This window comes from Drosophila ananassae, chromosome 2R (genome assembly GCF_017639315.1).
Source record: "Drosophila ananassae strain 14024-0371.13 chromosome 2R, ASM1763931v2, whole genome shotgun sequence".
Classification (NCBI taxonomy): Eukaryota; Metazoa; Arthropoda; class Insecta; order Diptera; family Drosophilidae; genus Drosophila; species Drosophila ananassae.
In genome coordinates this window covers 4,631,765-4,653,136 of record NC_057928.1, presented here as the reverse complement: position 1 = coordinate 4,653,136, position 21,372 = coordinate 4,631,765, and the positions used below count along the sequence as shown (strand labels likewise).

General features: G+C 40.0%; 2 protein-coding genes across 2 annotated transcripts in view; one reads left to right on the top strand and one right to left on the bottom strand.

Moving 5' to 3' along the window:
• Positions 1-7,590, bottom strand: part of LOC6506098 — a 30,439-nt gene extending 22,849 nt beyond the window's left edge. Inside the window, exon 1 of the mRNA XM_001958525.4 lies at positions 7,500-7,590. The gene's annotated coding sequence lies outside the window, so the exon portion shown is untranslated. The remainder of the gene's footprint in view (positions 1-7,499) is intronic.
• Positions 7,591-17,630: 10,040 nt separating this feature from the next.
• LOC6493853 (circadian clock-controlled protein daywake) lies at positions 17,631-20,666 on the top strand. Its single transcript, XM_032454837.2, has 4 exons — positions 17,631-18,581; positions 18,638-18,791; positions 18,852-19,135; positions 19,196-20,666. Exons 1-4 carry the CDS (start codon positions 18,446-18,448, stop codon positions 19,393-19,395), a joined length of 774 nt encoding a protein of 257 aa, XP_032310728.1. The 5' UTR covers positions 17,631-18,445; the 3' UTR covers positions 19,396-20,666.
• The last annotated feature ends 706 nt before the right edge of the window (positions 20,667-21,372 follow it).

Genomic DNA, 21,372 nt, shown 5'->3' with positions numbered 1-21,372 from the left:
TATAAGTCGTACTACTATTAAAGTATTTAATATACATACCTATATTTAGTAAATATAACTTTATATTTATCAAATTCAGTTTTTAGTTTGCGGATGCGTACAATTTTTTGAGCAAATTCTACTAATTTACCCAAAACATATATGTTCTTTTTACCAATTAAGTCTATGGAATGTATTATTTTTTTAACGTCGTTAAATCAAGCACAGCAGAAGCATAGAAGCTGCGTAATACCCTAAGTGAAATAAAAGCAAAATAGTTGAAGTGTTTTTTGTGGCCTGACTAACTTTACCTATATATCATGGGGTCTGAGATGTCCTCTTTTAAATAAGTTTTATTTTTACTCCTACCCTTATTATTTCTTATCTTAAATCGGGGTATACTTGATTAATATTGATTAATATGTTTAAAAACTTTAACTTTCCAATTATTATACTCGTTCGGAAATATTTTCTATAAGTTTTTTTATTTGGTTACTGGTATTTTGGGGTAACATGAGATACAGTTCGAAACCATGCTCTATGAAGAACCCCTAAGAATTAGAAGATCTTACTGTTATCTCTTGGTATTGGCGAAAAAATTTTATTTATTTTTTTTTCGTCTTATAGCAAAATCGTTCCTTTAAAATCGTTTTGTTGAAATATACTAAAGAAATCCTGATATGAGCGTTTCTGCACCATACCCACCATATTTAAATGTCATGATACTTGATTGGATGTCTAAGAAAATATTTGAAGAAATTTAAGGAGAACGATGCAACGTTTTGGAAGAATTATGAAGCTCTACTTTCCTCTGCAGCCAACCATCAGCTCCTGCCCCCAACTTGTCTCTTCCATGTTTCATTACGTCCCCTATTCACCCACTAAATTGCATTCGCTGCATGCCACCGTTATCGCAGCTATCCATTTTTCTATCGCTGCTTTCGCTCTAACCGAAAATGTTCCCTGGAAAAAGTAAAAAAAAAAACAATCTGCAAAAACACTTATAAAAGTTGACAGGCGTGCAGCGGACAAATTTTACGACGAACAAACTCGTTGGACGCCTCGCCACGCAAATTCGCAGGGGACATTTGGGGTAGCAGAACGGTGGAGTGGCTTGACGCCCAAACCCCTGTGTCCCAGTACCCCCAGCTCCCGGGTCACAAACGTTTACAATTTATTGCACATTTGCCTACAAAATATCACCCAATTCCTGGCCGAAGAGCAACCCTAAGGGGAGTCTTGCCGAGACGGGACTGTGGGCGTGACATTACAGCATGTTCCATTGCACATTTGATGAATTTATTGCAGTTTAGAATTTTTTGCACATTTTACAGCAGTCACCATATCGTCCTTCCAGCCCATTCCCATACCCCAGGACCTACACCACTACCATCGTCCCAAAAATGGCGAAAGAAAACAAAAAACTTCGGCTGCGATGCATCGCCGATCCCCGAGGTGGGTGAGGGCAGATGATGCTGTCAAAACTAATGTTTAGAAGCTTATTTATAGTTTGGATCGTGATAAGCGTACCATGAAATGAAGTTTTCACAGCAGTCGGGGGGTGAAAAAGGCGCCTCTGCCACTTGCACGCTGCTCAGCGCAGTCATTAAATCAGGTTGCACAAATTAAGCAATTTCAAGGTGCCCTGCTCACTTTTCGTTCGTCCGCTTAATTACCCACTGATTACAGGAAGGTGCCCGGCTAAGTGCTATTTACGTTTTAATTTAACGCTTCTGCTCCATCTCAGATTTTTCTTTTTCTTCTTTTCCGTTCTGTGCCGCCGTCCAGTGTGCTTTCCCAAATTCAGCCCGAAAGTGCAACCCAAAGGGCCGCAAAAAACCGAGCCAAATGGGAGTCGAATTCGGCGCACGGCGAACCGGAAGACACTACTAAAAGACTTTAAGACAAATCCGAAAGTCCTGCCAGACCCACAAGATGTGGACCGGTCTAATTGCTGCGGCTAGGCCAGACTCCGGCCTCGAGACTCCCTAGCGACCGGACACCCGACCGGGCTGAACGGTTTCTGACGCTCGCTTCCGCCATCACATCGTCGCCATTCAAGTGCTTTTTGATGACTAAATGTAAGGTAATTTCAGCTAAATTTTCGTCTGATTTTTCTCTCACCAGGGCCAGTGTCAGTTCCAGAGGATGGTTTCGCAACGAAATTGGTTTGTGGCACTGGATGGGTCGCACAAGTAGGCCTTTGTCTCGCTGAGCGACTGAGTATGCCCAAATTGGCTGCGGCTAAAATGCTCGCCAGAAAGGAGAAAATTGTTGCGAAAATGTTTTTCGCATAACAGGAAATTGTGGCGAAATTAGAGATAAATGAAATCCCAAGGAGAGAATAAGAGGACCTCTGGACTGGACCACCAGAAAATCTGCCGTCTTTCCATTTTTGATCGACCCTGAACCGGCTTGCGAGAGATTTGATTCCGAAACAACGCTCAATTTCTGATGCACTCCCATTCTCAGTCCTTCCGCAGAAGTTATCCAATGCAGCTTTCCAACCCAGCTTTAATCAGCACGCCTGCGGCCAACTGGAGTGTTCCATTGAAAGAACGGACAATAGTCAGAGGCCGGGCTGGAACGTAGCGGACGGAGTTGGAGCATTCGCATCTGTATCTCAAACTGTCTAACTGCCAAGGGTGAGCACGGGTCTATGGCGGTAAATCTTTATAAGCGCGAATAATTGGTTTCCTCATTTAATGCGAATGGCTGGAGCTATCCGAGACCGGAGTAGGGAAGAAGGGCGGTGCAATCGCCATAGAAAATGCTTCACAATAAACATTTCTTTCCAGCTTCCCTTTCCAATCCAGTCGGCCGACGTAACAAACAGCAGGAGTCATAATATTGCACCAGCATCACTGGGGCAGACCAGGAGTGGCAGAGTAGAGGGTAATGGGTGGCAGAGAAGTGGCGGGCGATGGAGACGAGCTCAGACGAGGCGTCAGCTTTGACTTCGCCCGGGCATACAACTGAGGGCTGCCACGAGGATTGGAACTGGCAGAAAGAAATTGCTGGAAAAAATTAATTGCATTTTCATTATGTTGACTGGCAAAGTCAAAGGGGAGCAGCGCAGTGGAAGAGCAGACAGACAAATGACATGGATATAGGCGCTTATTTTTTATCCAACGTGAGGGTGGAGTAAGCTGTCGTTAAGTTCAATTTGGCTTATGCCCTGGGTAAACGAAAGTGGACTTGGGGAATGGAAATCATCCAAGATTAGATGAAAGGCTATTATGAAACGAGAGTTCAGGTTAAATGCACATAATATCTGTCATAAACACTTAGATAAGCCGCCTGCGACTTAAGTAGGAAGCTTGAACATTAAAGGCCACCTTATTGTCGACATATTTTGTTAAATCATCCTTCAAACTCACGAAGAAATCCCTCTTCTTATCTCTATATGGGCAGCGATAGTGCCAACCTGATTTCACCACCACCCGTTTCAAAGCCATAAATAAATCAACCATAAGCTATCTCGGTATCACATGGTCTGTAAAAGAGGTTATGCCATGTGGCGGCCAAAAGATCAGCCTAGAAACCACCAGGGCGCTACGGTTTCGCATCATTCAGCTGGGTTTTGTAAACTTAAACCGCACCCCTAAAAAGAATGCGATGATTCAGAGGTTCGTTTGACAGATAATGGAAATACGGCCCACAATTCGTGGGGAGATAAAATACTTACGATTCGACGTTTATGACTCATTCAAATTTTTGTGGAAGTGCTGCTTTTTTCTAGTTCATTGGGATTTCTTCCCAGGAGATCGGTGTTTACGGGTGTTTCTCGAAAGTAGAATAGAAGAATCTCACAGTGGGTTAAAGGAACCTGTGATAAGCCTGCTATTCTACTTGCTAAAAACCCACCGGTCGTTGGAATATTCTTGGGGCACATAACTCGGCGCAACTGCACCAGATTCAACACGAATCGATCCGGGAATTAACCGACGACTATCGTATAGAACGCACTACACACCTTGGAGTTCAATAACGAAATAATAACATATTTTCATAGATATTGCTTTTTATACGATACGTCTTATCTGGTGAACGTTTTTTATTTGCTTTACCTTTGGGTGAGATAGTGTGAGTTCGGGCAGATAACTGGATTTGGATTGAGAACTCTTGTCGATATCGCTCCAAGTGAGTTAGAAGAGCGGTTGGCATATGACGGACCCTGGCGACTCGCCAGAGAATAAACACGTATAATTCGCTCGACCTACATGGCAAGCAGGTTGAGCTGTGCCCAACCCCTTGCAGTGGCATGCTGCAAGGGTTGAGACGACTCCAGAATGCGCTGCGTATTCCTATGTATATTGATAGGCTTCGATATTTGCCCGGGAACCGACTGATAAGAAAGGTCCGAAACAGAGCGCTCCATCTAGATATGGATTTGTGGTCGGCAGCTGGCAAACAAGCCACTACGGTGGTGGGAGAAAGGGAGCCCTAAGGCGATAGAAACTGTTTAAAAAGGTCGTTGATAAGAGTACCCCAGACCTCGGAAAAAAACACACAGTCGCCATGTAGTTGACAATGTTTTGTGGATCGATGGTGTACATGCTTCCACTGGAACACTTTCTAGTCACCTACCTGGCATAAATTCCAGATAAGATATATGAAAGCACCATCGATGGATACCGATAGCCAAATATACATACAATACAAAGTAGATGCGTTTAGGAACTAAACATTTGATTCCGTGGGATAATCAAATATTAAGAAATTTTTCGTGTCTGCCATTCGAGTCCACAGGAAAGTTCGATATTTGATAAGATACCTGCAGTAAAAGGCCAGAGGTCGCCAAAGTTTCCTTTAAACTCGAAGATATTAACACATTTTGCTTGTCTTATCGATAGACGGCTTGGTCATTTCCGCCCCAACCAACATAAAATGTGACTACGTCGTTATATAAACCATCTTTGGCCACATGGCCATAAATATAAAGTATTGGTAAGCAACCGATGAAACTTCTCCATTTACGATTGCGTTGCGCTCTGATTGTACTATAAGCATGCGGTCATATCTTATCTCGATTCAAAGTAAAAATATATACTCACACTAAAATGTCCCCTTGGGCTTCCCGCCAAACTTCCACGACTCGATAAGCGTCAGGTAAACTTCACGGCTAGGTGCAACCTGTCCGGATCATAAGCCCCAAAATCGGGGCATTCTTCGAAAGGGAGGGGCCAAAGTGACTGCTTATGTGCACCGTCAGTGTTTCTTGTCCAAGTAAATTTAGGCGCTTTCTTCACGCTATTATAGACACTTGTCTTCATTATATGGGTGTTTTATTTTCGGCGACATTTTTATTTAATGACGCTTGCGGCAGAGCTCTGTAATTTTATAAGTACTTCCTCATTGATAGGCGCCAACTACTCTACGCATTTAATACACTTAACAGTTTTCCCCTGTGTACTTAAATGCTTCCTCGATTGCTTACGAAAGAACTGTCAAGACTCCGAAACCCAAGAGTAATTGTACAAAGTAAACTTAGTTGAAAAAATGACCAATGGCCGTTGGTCCAATTTCTATATTATATGATCTCTATGCTTTAAATCAGAAACGCGGAAACAAAATAGATTTGAAAGTCATTGCTTGACTCCCAAATTGAATTAAACTCAGCCATCGCAACATAAAATAAATTCCTGAAAATTTATGCAAATATAAATTAATTTTGATAAGCCATTCAAAGTATTCCATTTTTCAAAAGAGTGCGAAATTAAAAAGAAATTGAACCCGCTTTTGACAATATTAGCACGTAAAATTTATTAAGAACGTCGTGTCTTGATTGCGTAAAGTTTGCATAAATTTGCACTTTCTGGCTAGAAGATAGATCCCCGACAAGGAAAACCAACAATGAAAGTTTCATGAGAAATAAGCAGCCAGCAATAGGCGTGGCTTTAGAAGCGAGCGATTGGAATGGGGAGCTCGTCAATAAAGAAATAATAATTTCCGCTCCTGGTGAGCTGATTTTCAATTTCCGGGCAGGTAGAGGCGTCCCAGAATCGCCCACATCTGCAGCATGACACGCCATTCACGAGATTAAAGTTCGAAAGTCGTGGACTACTAAAAAGTCACACACAGATCGAGTCCCATTCACCTGCGGCAGCTTGCAATGAAAAATCGTTTAATGGCCACATTCGCACAGTCAGTTTGGTACGGTCCTGGGGCATTTGAAGACTGGACTGAGGAGGGACTGAAGGGGGAATAGTCCCACTACCAACACCTTTTAACTGGTGTGGCACGGCAACAGACAGAAAATGCCTGCAGGCAACTATTGCAACAGGGAACGCTATCAACATTGGGGTGTTTGTAGCAGGCAGGTGAAGCTGCCACAAAAGGAGACAGTCACCAGGAGTCACTATCATTTGTCAGAGCCAGTCGCGGCAATTAGATCTCGTGCGCTATTATGCCTATTCCTAGTACTATTTCAATCCAAACTCGGAAAAAAATGTTGTACACCTGAAAATTAAATTCAGGTTGTATAGATATCCAATTCAATTCAACAATGTAATGTAAAAACCTAATATGCTTATTGTATATAATTAAAGCTTCTAAAAAATAAATATTTTAAACAATATTATAGGACAATATACAAAAGACAATTTATGATGCAACTATATAATCCTTCCTAATTCCTTCCTTAGCGTTCTTTTCTCTTCCAATTTAGTCAAAATTGCTCTAGCTGCCATTTATACAAATATAATGGGAAATCGAATACCCTTAAAACTTGGGACTTTCTATTGATGCCATTTTTGTAACACTATAATTGTCTTATAACTACTATATTAAGTATTCTGATATTAAAATTTGCATAACAATCAGCGAATTTTCTCGGATATTAGCAATATATGTATATATATCTTTGAATAGAAGCGTGTCTTTTCTGGAATTCCTATTTCTTACTCTATTAATGTTTTCTTAAACCAACTTTCTTAATGGAAGTTCCGCATATTTTTGATAAGAAGTTGTTTTTTGAGAAAGAAGGTCTTTTAAAATACAGTTGCTTCTTTTAAGACAAGCCAACAAATTGAACGATTTTGTTTGGGAACTTAGATGTTATATTGGCTTTTATTGGTGTTTATGGGTGGAGCTAAAACGTTTTCTTAAACCAACTTTCTTAATGGAAGTTCCGCATATTTTTGATAAGAAGTTGTTTTTTGGGAAAGAAGGTCTTTTAAAAGACAGCTGCTTCTTATAAGACCAGCCAACAAAATGGAACGATTTTGTTTGGGAACTTAGATGTCATATTGGCTTTTATTTAAACTTTTAAGTTAAAACGCAAAGTTTTCTACAAAAAATGCAAAAGTTCATGCATAAAATCGTGCGTCCCAATTTTTATTGTTGCTCTGTGTATATTGACTAAATTAATTAGCTTTTATAAAAAAGAACGATATGAATGAATTCTGATATGAATTTTCACTTGCCTTAAATACCTATATAAGTTTATTACTTGCTGATAATGGGTGAAGTTAAAATATAAGCTAACTTACTATTTACCTATTAATCACTCTGCATACCTTTGATGAGTTTTTTTTGGAATATGGGTATTTTTAAAGTTGGCTAAGGTTCTCCCTTGTGGGACTGTACTCTCCCTAGGCAGTTACTTATATACCGCTCGAAATTGTGTTATGTGCGATCGCCAGAATGTTGTTTTAATTTACAGCCATCCACATCGCTCGATTAGATATCCGCGCACAAATACCAATACTTTAAAATACTGTTGTGTGTCCTACTTTTAACCGAGTCATTATATTTTTGATTACGCATTTAAGAAAGGAAAAAAAATCAGGTGCCCAAAGGCAACAACTCAGGTAGTTACCTATATTATGGGTCGGAGCAAAAGTAACAATGAGCAATCGCTTCAATTAATTCCTGGCCAAACATGCGGGCAGGATATCAAAGTCTGGCCCACTCCCAGAGCCGCCTAATTATCCATTCAGCTCATGTGTCAATTCCGCATTTGACAGTTTTATTCAATAAACAAAAACCGCACAAGAGTCAACCAGCGTCCACGCCGAAGCTTATGGGAGTGGCCCGCCCAGCTCTCCTCATCTATGTAAGTCCTGCAGCCGCCCAGAGGCATAGTGGCAAGAGACACACACCCTTTTGAATGCCGCAGCACGTAGAGCTCGTTAGACATTTTCTTAAGCTAATATTTTCACAGCAAGCACGGACATCGGCAAATGCCGATCGAGGAGTGGAAGGTGGCAAGTCCACCGGTTGGAGATTATTCAAATGATTGGAAATTATCATGTGCTTGCATCCATTTTCGGAGCTGCCTTTTGCAGGGCTCTGTGCTCCACGGTCCAGGTTTGGTGAGCAAACAACAAATTGCATTTGTCATCTGCTGCATAAATAACGAGATAATACCGTAACATAATAACTGTCAGTGCCATGGATGGAGCCGTGAATCCAGAATCGTGCAGCACGGAGGGTTGCCGAAATGGGTATTTTAATAACCGAGCTTAATAACAGAACAAGCGTCCCCAAAAGATGAAAACATTGAAAATATTATATACGTTTTCTAGCAGTAACAAATCACAGAAAATCTTAAAAAATAAATAAAAACTCCTAGTTTCCATCCATATTTTACTATGATATTATAACGAATAAATTTTGAATTAGATCAGAATCAACATGAAATGAAATCCCATTTATATTATTGATCCTAAAATAATTTTTCCAGCTTATTCTTGTTATTTTTGGTACAAATAAAAAAATAAAGATGTAAGTCCAAAATTTGACTAAAATGTAAAAAAATATATAAAAAAAAGGAATTTTGTAAAAATATTTTCCTAAAATAAACATTATCCTTCCTTAATGAAACTTAAAATAAACTTTATCCTTCCTTATTGAAACTTAACAGCCCAGTACATAAACTAAGAATTATATATTCAAGATCATAAAAAATTATTGAAAAATAAAAAACGTTGAATAAACGTAATATTCTTTTTTTTTATTTCAAAAGGTACAGCCAAAAAAAATTGAGCCACGGGCGGTTGGGGCCTTAGGGCGGTGGCCCTCAATCAAGTTAATCCGGACTAACCTGAACTCCACTCTCCTTCTCTTGGGCGACAAACGAGAATTTGTAACGTCGATTTGCATATTTAATCAAAATTAACATGACCGATAAAATCAATTACACTCACCGACGCACACACACTCGCAAGACATGCCGTCTGCATGTGCGAGATACAGATACTCATGCAGTCACAGGCACGGATGCAGATAGAGAGACAAGGACAGCGACAGGGACAGAGACAGAGGCTGAACTACACGCACTCGCTCTCACGAGCAACAATTGCATTAGAACATTTCATACCCCGCCGCTCATCTGGCGCACGTCGTGTCCGCTTTCCGCTTCGTTTGGCTCCGCAAATCCTTTTTGCCGGAATATCTACGACAATGTCTCGGTGCAAACTGTGTGTAAACTGCATTGCACCAGGCCCATCACATGACCCGAGTATCTAGAGTACAGCAGTGTCACAGGCACCTTGCCCCCCAACTCCGAAGGCTTATCCTGTCCAACATGGTTAAATTGTTTCTTCCTGTCACACTGATTTTACTTGATTTATATCATTCCGACCTTGCTGCCGTTGCCGCTGCTGCCGCCACTTGTCCGTACTCCCTGCTCTCTGCGCTACGGACTCTGAATTTATTTTTAAGCCCTGAACTTTGTGACTCCGAAATCTGAATAAATACTCCTTTCAATGGTCCTTGAAGGAGGCAGGGTTAGCGAAATGTATTTACTTGCACTTTACATGCAATGTCTCAGAGTGTGCCATTCTGTTCCCCCAATACACTCTCTAAGGCGATTTAAAGTACTTTATTATTCACAATTATTCGACGGGATTGCCGGAATGCGAAAGCTTTTCTATCGAATACCCAACCCTTTGCTTTTAATTATCCTTTGTCCTCCTCCCTTGAGAAGTTGATAGTTCAATTGAAACTCGAGAGCAGAGCTTCATTTTTCAATTTCATATTTTCTCTTCAAATAAATTAACGACCATAGCCGAAGACATTTAGAACTTTTGGAGTCCTAAATGCCTTCAGGTGGACGAGTTGGACGGGTTCGTTTTCGGAGGGGTGGGCTCTGAGCTTCCATAAATTCGCATTGATTATGTTCAATTAAAATTCAGTTATGCTCCGACGGCGCTTGGCAGATACAGGAGAATATTTTAATTAAATTTCCCGCGCTCAGCACGTTTGTTGGGCAAACGAAAATTTTACGCGACTGCGGTCTTGTTCAAAATTCAATTTTGGTATTTTGTGCGCATTTGAACTGCAGACTAAACGAATTTGAATGTCATTTTTTAAATATTTTTCGATGTCAGCATAATTTCATTTTTATTACTTATATTGAATGGAATCCAGCATATGCAAGGCCAAAATTAAAAGTTGTCACTTAAAATAAATTTTAAACGCGATAGCGAAAAAAATAAGATGCGACGATAGATTTGTATACAATGAATTTTAGAATAAATCATAACATAAAGATTTTAGTCAACGGTTCATAAAATAATGAACATTTTAATTACAAAATCAATATTTCATCGGTAATTAAAATGTACGACTGGTGAACCATACACCACCAAAAATTCGTATTCACCCAAAAAAAATATTTTTGCATATGGAAAACATTTTCTGCATAGCCCCTTTGTTGGATTATTGTGGCGACTCTTGAAAAGCGCATCAAGATGCTCTTAAAGACACCATTCGACGCCACCCCTCTTATATCCTACCTATTCTGTCTATCTGTGGCACTCATCGACATCATCATCAACGCAGGCCAAGCCCAAACACAGATACTTTGTCTAGCATTTCAATTGGCAAACACACTTGAGCTGGCGGAGCTACACAGGCTCTGAGCAGAATAAGAGAAAAAGACACCGCCCAAGCCACAGGCTTCTAAAGTAAACAAGGGCCCAAAATCGCGTTAAAGTCTACGAGCTGCCAGAAGCCAAAAAGCCTTTCATCTACTTCAGGGCTCAAGTAGCAACAACCGCCTGATACACAAACAAGGGAAGCCAGTGCAAGTACTGTGATTTTCGAAAATGGCAAAAATATGTTTTCTAAACCTGACTTTTCAAGGGCGATTGCAACAACAACCGCAACTGCGACGTGCGCTGTGATACGCATAGAAAACTTTGAAGCAATGTTTGGTCTGATTTTCATTCAAAATGTCGTCCTGCGACGTCTGAATTTAGCTGTTGATTTTTTAAATTACTTGGCAGGGTCTACCGAAAATGATGATGCATTGCCCGCGCCCTGACGATCTTAAGATAGCATTGGTGGCGTTGGTGGCGAAAACACATTCCCCCACAAGTTCCATACTCTAGAGTCTAAACAAACGCACACGCACGGAGCTATATACTAGTAGATACAGATATCTGTTCTGCCGGCAGCTTAAGCTGTAGTTTGTGTTTGTTCCAAACTTTGCCTAACTGAGTTTGCTTTGGCCCGGTCCGCCTCCACGCCGTTGGCCTGAAATTCATAGTTTGGCAGCTCCTCCGACAGCTGACGGACGACGGTTTCATGTAACACACAACTAATATGTTTTCTTTGGGCACAGACAAACCTATTTGTAAATTTACTTTGATTTTGAAGTTGTGCTTCTATATGGAGTCATGGGATCAAATTGTTCTTTTGCTCAGAGTATTTAAATTTGTTTACAAGTTGGCGAGAGAATCTTCATCAACTCGCCCAAAATTCAGACATTCTCACAGATAACTTTTTAGAACTCCCAATTTATTAATTTAAGAAAACAATCTTCAGCCACAAGCCCGAATTATTCCGAATAAACGGTTCCAGTTCTCGAAAAATCTATACTGAAAAACAAGAATGGCTATAGTCAGGATTCGCGACTATACAACATATTATTACCTTTCGAAGCATACATTTTTAAACAACATTTTTGTTGCATAGTTTTGTGTGTTTTGGAATAAACAATCCAGTAGGAAATCAGAATAAAAAGTCAATAACTTCTTTTAAAAATCATCAGATTTGGCAATTTGAATTGTAGATTTAAATTAGGCATTGAAATAGTTTGCTACTATAACTATTTTAAGTAAGTTGTCTGAGCTGGCAATACATTGATTTTTCGTTTTTGGGGACGGGAATGGGGCCCATGACAAATTTGGACACAAACTTGATTGTGAGACTCCGGTAAGGGGCTGTAGAGGGCGTGGCAAGCATATGAAACATACTTGATCAGCGTGGGTAATTATTACAAGTTAATTATGTAAATTAAAATCGCGTTCCGCAATAATTGTGGTTGCTCCTTATTATTTCAGTGATCTGTGCGTAAAAATTGCCAAAAACTTCAAACTCCTGGTATTTTTGCTGGCAAAGGTTACGGAGGAGAAAGTCATGAATACGAAATGTGCGGCAGCTTTGGTTATGCGCCTCAGTTAGCCTGTTTTGGCCTTTTCATTTTGCAGCCCCCCATCAAAGTACCGCACAGTTCTCACACATGGCGAAACTCATTTCATGGGTCATGAGCCGCAATCATTTCGATGGTAGATGGTAGAGTGAAAGATGGACAAAAATTGATTATGGCGACACCGCAATACGAGGAAAAAACCTGCAAGCCTTGCAAAGAGGACAGCAGAGGACAGCACAGCCGCCCAACTATCATCAAAATCCTATTAGTTGGATATCTGACCACGACTAGCACTCCTGGCTTTGTCCTTGTCCAGTTGCCTGCATTTTGTCAGCGTTTATTTGGCAAATTAATTCCCAAAAAGGTAAGCCAAACTTGCGATTTGAAACAATCAGCAACCTACCTCCCAGCCCAACCTATGTTGGGCAACTTCATAGTCCTTTTGTCCTTTTGCAGCTGTAGCTGTTTTTGCCCCAAAAGCAATAAGGGCCAGAAGGGTCTGGGAAACCCAGCGGCAGCTTCCTGGCCAAAAGGGGTTGGCTGGCTTACTGGCTCTAAGACCCCTGCGGAGAGGACAATGGCTACACTGCTTTCGCCGTCATGACACTATTAAAAATTTCGGTAGCACTTAGTTTAGCTCATAGTCTTTTTTTAATTAATTATTTTAAAATGATTAAATCTTAATATGAAATATAAAATAATATTTTGGACGCGGATAATGCTCTTTGAATGATTATAAAACCAGAATACTCTTATAAGACCAGGAAACTACATTATTGATAAAATATTTGTAGTAATAAATATGAAACATTGCATTTACTTCGCATGTTAAGATAGTTCGAATATTTAATCCGAAATACATTGAATCCAATAAAATAAATATTTAGATACTATTTATTATCTAAAATACTGGAATGGCTTATTCGACTCAAAAAATATTCGCCATTTTGAAACGAAAATTATTTTCACTGCAGTCAAAAAGCAAAGCCCGGACACACAATTTGTGACAATTCCTTTTTGCGGATTAATATTTGCTCTGTCCATTCCTGGGAATCCTCTCACTGGTTACGCTTTTATTTGTCTCGCTGCCCTTTTCCGGTTTCCCCCACTTCATGCAAATTAACTTGCATAGAAATTTTTTGGGTGTGCTAGATGGGAAGACCGCTTTAGAAGGGGAATTAAAGCTCGGTTTAAAATTGCATTATAAGCTTTTTACTGACTCCCTGAAGCGCCCAACGAACTCATTTCCCAAAAATCCCTGTGCCCAAATTATAATTATTACATATAATGGCAGGATTATGTTTTAAGGACTCAATTTAACTTTAGAAGTTCTTATCCATCAATAAAGATAATTTATATTTTAATATTTTTTGGAACTTCCAAATTAGACTGTAAATTTAATCTACTTACTGTTCTTGCGGAATAACAACATTCATGTTGGAGAATTTTCCGCATGATGAATATTTCATTCTAAAATCAATCACTTCGCAAAATAGTTTGCCTTATTTAACTTGTTTGTGGTTACTTTAAGTTTAAAAGCAAAGGGCAAAGCAATTCCTAAAACACATACTCTTAGCTTTTAATTAATTAATAAGCTTTTAAATAATTAATTTTTCCCTAAAGTATGGTTTCTGTTTTTAAACACATATTCCCTTTTTTTTATGAATGACACACAATTTTTTCTTAGAAGACAACTTATTTCCCAGTATATTTGTATTCCATTTGAGGCCTTTCTGAAAATGTTCAATATGGTACTGAACTTGGATCCCACTGTGTACATATATGTATGTACATACGTATGTCTCTTTCCAGAACTTTGCCCCTTTCTGACCCTGAGGATCCATATCATTCCACTCTTGAGCTTTCATTTGAAAACAACTCCTTAATTGACCTTAAGTCTACACTTAAATCTCATAAAGTTCGTTTCTTTCGTACGGCTGATTTTATGAAATTAAATAAGTTAATTTCGGAATTTGATTGGTCTGATTTACTGGCATGCGATGATATTAACTTAGCATTACAAAAATTTTATTTCACTTTAAACTCATTTTTTGACGCTTGTGTGCCGAGGAAATATCCGTCCGCTTCAAAGAATCCGCCTTGGTATACAAGGCATCTTATCAACATAAAGAATAGTAGGAGTAGACTTTTGAATAAACATAGATTATCTGGCTGTACAGTTAGTTATTCAAGATACTTAGTAGCTCGGTCCAATTTCACCGTGCATAACGCAGAATGTTATGGGAGTTATATTCGCAGCTGCAGGATTCAGTTTACTCAGGATCCGAAGCAGTTTTATAGCTTTGTAAACACTAAGCGTAAACATGTATCTTTTCCTCCACTGCTTACGTTTGAGAACTCTTATGCGAACACTGATCAGGCAATGGCCGATCTCTTTGCACAGTTTTTTCAAACTACGTATTCACCTAGCAGCAGCTCAGCTCAGCCTTACACTTATAATATCCAATCAGTCAATCTTATATTTCGCCCATCTTTCGATCAAAGTGGTGTATTTTCGGATCTTCTTAAGGTCAAGCCCGTGTATTCGCCAGGCCCTGATGGAGTACCAACTGCGCCGAGGCTCTGTGCAAACCGCTCGTTAAACTCCTTAATCTATCGCTGAAAACTTCGATCTTTTCCTTTATGAGGAAGGAATCCTTCATTATTCCGCTGCATAAAAAAGGGAAAAAATCCGACGCTGCGAATTATAGAGGCATCTCTAAATTGTCAGCAATTCCAAAGCTTTTTGAAAAACTTATCACTCCACATTTGCAAGACCTATGAAGTTCAATAATAACTCCATGCCAGCATGGCTTCATGAAGCGCTGCTCCACCACTACCAACTTATTAGAGCTAACATCTTTTATCACGGATGGCTTTCGGAATGCCTTACAAACAGACGTCATGTACACTGACTTCAGTCTTTTGGGATTTCCAAATGATCTTCTTATCTGGATTTCGAGCTACTTATCTGGGAGAACCCAAAGTGTTTTCTTTAAAGATGTTACCTCGCGCCACATCTGGGGTGCCCCAAGGAAGCCATCTTGGACCCCTACTTTTTACACTGTTTATTAACGACTTGCCCCTTGCCTTAACTAATTCATTTGTACTTATGTACGCTGATGACGTTAAGCTATGCCTTCAGTATAAATTCACTAGCGCCCAGTCTAGACTTCAATCCGATTTGGATAAACTTTAAAATTGGTGTTTAGCAAATAACCTAAAGCTTAATGGATCGAAATGTAAACTCATGTCTTTTTTTTCGATCTAGTCCTCTAGGCTATGTACTTTCTCTATGGGAACGCCTTAGAACGATTAACTCAGGTTAACGATCTAGGTGTCCTATTAGATTTGAAACTTAAATTTACCGACCATATATCTACCATGGTTAATAAAGCTATGGGTGTGCTTGGTTTTATTAAAAGGTGGTCAAAAGAATTTAATGACCCGTACATAACTAAAACGTTATATACATCACTGATCCGTCCGATTCTTGAGTATGGATCGTGTGTCTGGAGTCCTCAATATGGAGAGGACCAAGATCACATTGAATCTGTACAAAAAAACTTCCTTACTTTTGCGCTTAGGGGACTTAATTGGGATGCAAATCTTTGCCTCCCCTCTTATTGTAATAGGCTTTTACTAATCAACTTACCATCATTAACAAACCGTAGAACGATGCTGGGTGTCATGTTTCTGTACAATCTTATTTATGGAAATATAGGCAGCCAGCATTTACTAACACGCTTAAATTTTTACGTTCCTAGTAGAAAGACTAGAAACTTTCGTCCTCTACTCCTCAGCCATTGTAGTTCGACATATGCCCAACACGATCCATTCAGGGTATTATGTTCGTACTACAATGGTCTCTACCACATCTTGTCACCTTGCTCTACTAACAATCTTAAATCGCTTATATTAACCGCCTTATCTGTGCAACACTCTTCCTCGTGATATCTTTCTCCTACTTTTCGCTTAACTATCTCGGATCTATTCCCGCGAGCCGTACGTCACGCGGCAGCGTCCCTCGGTCGGTTGGACGGGGGATTACAAAAAATATGTAATTGTATAACTATGTAACATTGTCCGTGTTACTTTTTGCAATATATTTAACCAACTTAACAAAATACTAGCTACACATAAACAAAATCGAATTTACTGCATACGTCAACGACTTCACAATAATTTACAAAATAGGGAAAATACAAAACAACAGCAGTTGAGCAACACAAATATAAACACGTCACTTCACACATCGCCCAAAAAAAAAACAGCACCCTTCATCTACCAACTACAGTTTAGTAAACGACACTTCCTTTACACAGATGGATCCAAATCAACTGACATAGTATCATAAAGCGTAACAACAGAAAATGAGATTATAGAACACCAGGCACCAGGTTCTACCACAATACCACGAAATATGAGCGATTCTAAAAGCATGCAAATACGCCTACATTAAGGGAAATTTTCAATCTGCACAGATCCCCTCACAGCTTTAAAAGAAATCGACAATATAATATTAAAAGCAACAACTTCTACACCATAAGGATCATTTTAAGCCAATACAAAAAAAAAACAAGAAAGGAAAGCTAACTCCGGACGGAGCCGAAGTTATTATAACCTTGCAGTTAAGGTTGTGCCATTTCCGATCGTTCAGTTATATGGCGGCAGGATACAGTCGGCCGATTGTTATGAATTTTAGCAGATTAGATTGCCCAAAATGGAATCCGTAGAAAGTCCCATCATTCTAGCCTAAAAACACCAAAGTTATGCCAATTCCGATCGTTCTATGAATGAACAGATGAACAGACATGCTCATATCGACTCAGGAGGTGGATCAAGAATATATATACTTTATAGGGTCGGAGATGTCTCCTTCACTGCGTTGCACACTTTTGACCAAAATTATAATACCCTCTGCAAGGCTATAATAACACATAGTCATTAACATTTAATAAAGAACCGCACATGATTGTAAGCCAAAAATGTATAAGCTAGTTAAGGCCTGTAGTTGCTACATATATAATGTCTGTCTGTCTTAATTTCGAGTTATTTAAATAACCCACAATTTTCTCAATAATAATAATAATTATTATTATTTTTTAACTACACTCAAAAGCTTTTATGTACTGCTAACTTAACCATGAAAGAGTAGTGTAAAGTTGTCACATTCTTAACAATTTATTGATGAGAGCGTGCTTTTGATGAGAACGACTATGTATGTACATAAATACCAAAAGAAATATTTTGGTAATTACTAAGTAGTAAGCTCATACAAAACGGATCAATGGAGAAAAACAAGAACAACCGCGCAACTACATACATAGGTCAATAGCTTTTGCGAAACCGCCGATGTGCCATCTGTTTATCCACCACGTGTTGCAACAAAATTAGCTGATAGTTCAGCGCAGATCAGCTATTGTTAACTTTTTTCTTGGCTCCCTCGTCGAGTTGACCGTCGCAATCCACCTAGTCCGAACTATGAGAGCGATCGATGGCGAAACAGAAGTGGCTTGGACTGGCTGCAACAGTGGCTGCAACATGCAAGCACTCAGCTGTGGACTACTGTTCATTTAATGCTAGGCACTTGTCGGACTGGTCAGTTGCGAAATTTTCGCAAGCCACTCAAATCCAGTTTTCCCGCCAACCGCAAGCTATGGCGAAAATTTTGAAATCGTAGGTTTTCATTCAGTTTTTAAGTGCTTTCCATTGATGTCGGTCGACATTGAGAAGGCATCGGTAGTTCCTAAAAAATACACGGATAACGCAGAGAAACACGATGTTAAGTATTATGAGGGTGATCGTGGTATGGATTGTGTTGTTTGGGACATTGGCTTTAAGTGTAGTTCGAGGAGACGATGGATATCTGACAGAGCCGCGTAAGTCCAGCCTGCTTGAGGTTTAACTGAAATCGGTGAATGGAAATAAATTTAAGATGTAACTAACATAGGTTTAGGGTCATTTACAAATAATTCTCCACTAAATAGAATTTGTTTCTCTGTACTTTCGGCGTGTAATTTATGCTTTGCCTTGCACTCGAAATGAACTCGAAATCGCACCAAACTGAAACTGAACCTTATGAACCGAACTGAACTGAAATTAAATTCTACTCGAACCGCAGCAGATTACATCAAAGAGTGTAGGATAGCGGAGAAGGATTTTGTCAACTGCTCGACACACAGCATCCAGCAGCTCTTCGACAAACTCAATGACGGTGAGAGCAGTCTCCCATGAACACCATTGTTTATTGACCCAAAACCATACCTGCAGGAATACCCGGGCTGACGAGTATCAAGAGCTTTGATCCCTTTTTCCTGCATCGTATCCGGATTTCGCAGGGCAACAGTAATGCAATCAATCTCAAAGTAGAGTTGGCCAACGTTATGATCACCGGATTCGGTCACACGAACGTTCTAGAGAGCCAGTAAGTTGGACTTTTATTTCAGGACTACGCTACAAGCTTAACTAATATGATGATTTCCAGGGTCTTTAAGAAGGACTACAGCTGGAAGACCATTTTCACCTTGCCCGAGATGAAGCTCCAGGGGAACTACAGCCTGTTTGGCCGTATCCTTCTCATCCCGCTAAACGGGCGGGGGCAGGTATTCCTAGACGCCGAGAACATGACTGTGACTATGCACACGAAAACTCGACTGTACTCTAAGGGCGGGTTCACATTTTACAATGTGACCAACCTGCGAGTGGACTTTAAAATGGACGGACTTAAGTCGTATTTCTCCAACCTCTTCAACGGAAACAAACAATTGGGTAACATAATTCACCAATACCTCAATGCCTCTTTGCCCACTCACTGATCTTTGATTGCAGAGGACAGCACCAATAAATTCTTCAACGACAATTGGCGCATGTTGGCGGATGCTTTATACACCGTCATTACCCAGACCATCGAGGACATTCTATTGGATGTCCTGAAGAAAATATTCCATTTTATTCCGGCTAACTATTTCGTCAGCGATATCCCAACCCCAGAGCAGCTGTATGGGAAGATTGCCGCCAAGCCCAAATGAAGTGCTTCTTCACTGTGGACGGCAGTCCAGGAGGTGACGACCTGCATGCCTTGGCGTGCGCGAGGAGACTCTATGTATAGCCGAAGAATAGTGATTGAGGTAGAAAACACAATAATGCTGTAATTCAGCCAATAAAGTTTAAGGGTCCTCTTTAAAAGAGTTTTACACATGCCCAGACACGAAAGTCCTTCCGGAGACTAAGATACTTTTTGCCTCCCGCATTAGTGTCGTTCAACTGTTGCCTTAGCAAAAACTAACGACGGCACCTTACGACGGCCCGAGTCCAGCCTAGCCGACCCTCCTCAGAAACATATATCAGGATAGACGTCAGCAAAGGGACAAGCAGGACACAGGCTCCAACAAAAATGCACTGCCATTGCATTCAGCGCTATGAAGCCATTAGCCGAAATTAAAGGGATGGGGTGGCTGTTGAGGGTAACCGCAAAGTCAAAACCAGAACCGGAAGTAAGGGAAGAGCCGCGTGTTCGAATTAATTGCTGCCGAATCAGACCCAGGCCCCAAATAAATTCCCGTTTTTTACGAATGCTTTTTCTTCTCGGCCATTGGGCTCGTAACCTCCCAATAATATGCTGCAGCTGCAGTTGTTGCTGCACTCGCAGAGGCTGCAGCCGCAATTAAAACGTTTGTCGCTGCGGCAGCCATTACAAATGCCAAACAATTAGTTTAAATTTAATGCGCAGTGCGTTTTTGGCCTGTTAGTTGCAAACATTTTGCGGTGTGTGGTTTTTATGCTCCTCGCTCTCTTCCTAGGGCCGATACATTTTTTGCAGGATGCAAGACTGCCAAAGACTAAGCGACAAATCCCGTGCGTGATTGCAATAAATTTGCCAGCTTCCGGTAGCAAAGCAAGACGGAGTTTGCACATAAGATAAACAAATAACATCACGAACCGACGGAAAAGGGTTGAGTCCCGCCAGTTCACAACCCCTCTCTGACGAAGCTGCAAAAAACAAAAGTCAAATAAACGAGCAAAAACTACTGCGACGTGGAGACCGCAGATCCTAGCGCGCAAGTGGCTGTGAAAGTATTTCAATATTCCCAGCAAATATTGTTCAATATTTACAGTGACGACTGAGAATCGGTTCCAGCGCCGAACGACTGTCAGTTCACTGTGTTCATGCTAAGCCTTAATTTGGCCCAAAAGTATGCAGACTCTTCAAATAAACCGCCCGAATGTATACATAAAACAAAACTATATTTTTAATCATTTGGCTTTACGATATATAATAAACATCATTATAACGTATCATGGCACCGGAATTTATTTAAGCTTTAAGTGCCCTTGACTAATATTATACACTATCAAAACAATACATGTTTTGTTTTATTGAAATAACTACCCGACCTGTATTCAACGCATATATAAAAAATCGAATTTCTAGTAAAAATGTTGTAAACAACCCCAAGCATTTTCAAAAATAGTAAGGTTATGGAATTTCTAATAAATCAATTGTAATGCAGCAATAGGATATAGCAGACCGATCCCGGCCTTTCCGACTTACATAAATAATGCCTGCGAATAGAAAAAGGATATGTAAAATGTTATAAGACGTTAGGTTTGAAACTGAGAGACTAGTTTGCCTAGAAACAGATGGACGGATGGACAGACGGACATGCTTATATCGACACAGGATGTGATTCTGATCATAAATGTATATACTTTATAGGGTCGGAGAATTGCGTTATTCTCTTTTGACGCGACCACGGCATGAAACAACTCTCGGTACGGTCTTTGGTCAATAACATAGATTCAAAGGCCATTTTTAAAATCCATTTCAGACAGTGGCCAGTTGGAGGGACCTGGAAAAATATTTAGTTTCAAAGGACCGTTTCATAAAATAAGTGATTACGTTCGAGATGTTTAAAGCACATATGGCCAAATCTATATCTATAAGTATATGATTCTTCCTTCTCAAGGAGGCTTGTCAGCCTTCTTCTTAACTTTAACCAAGAACC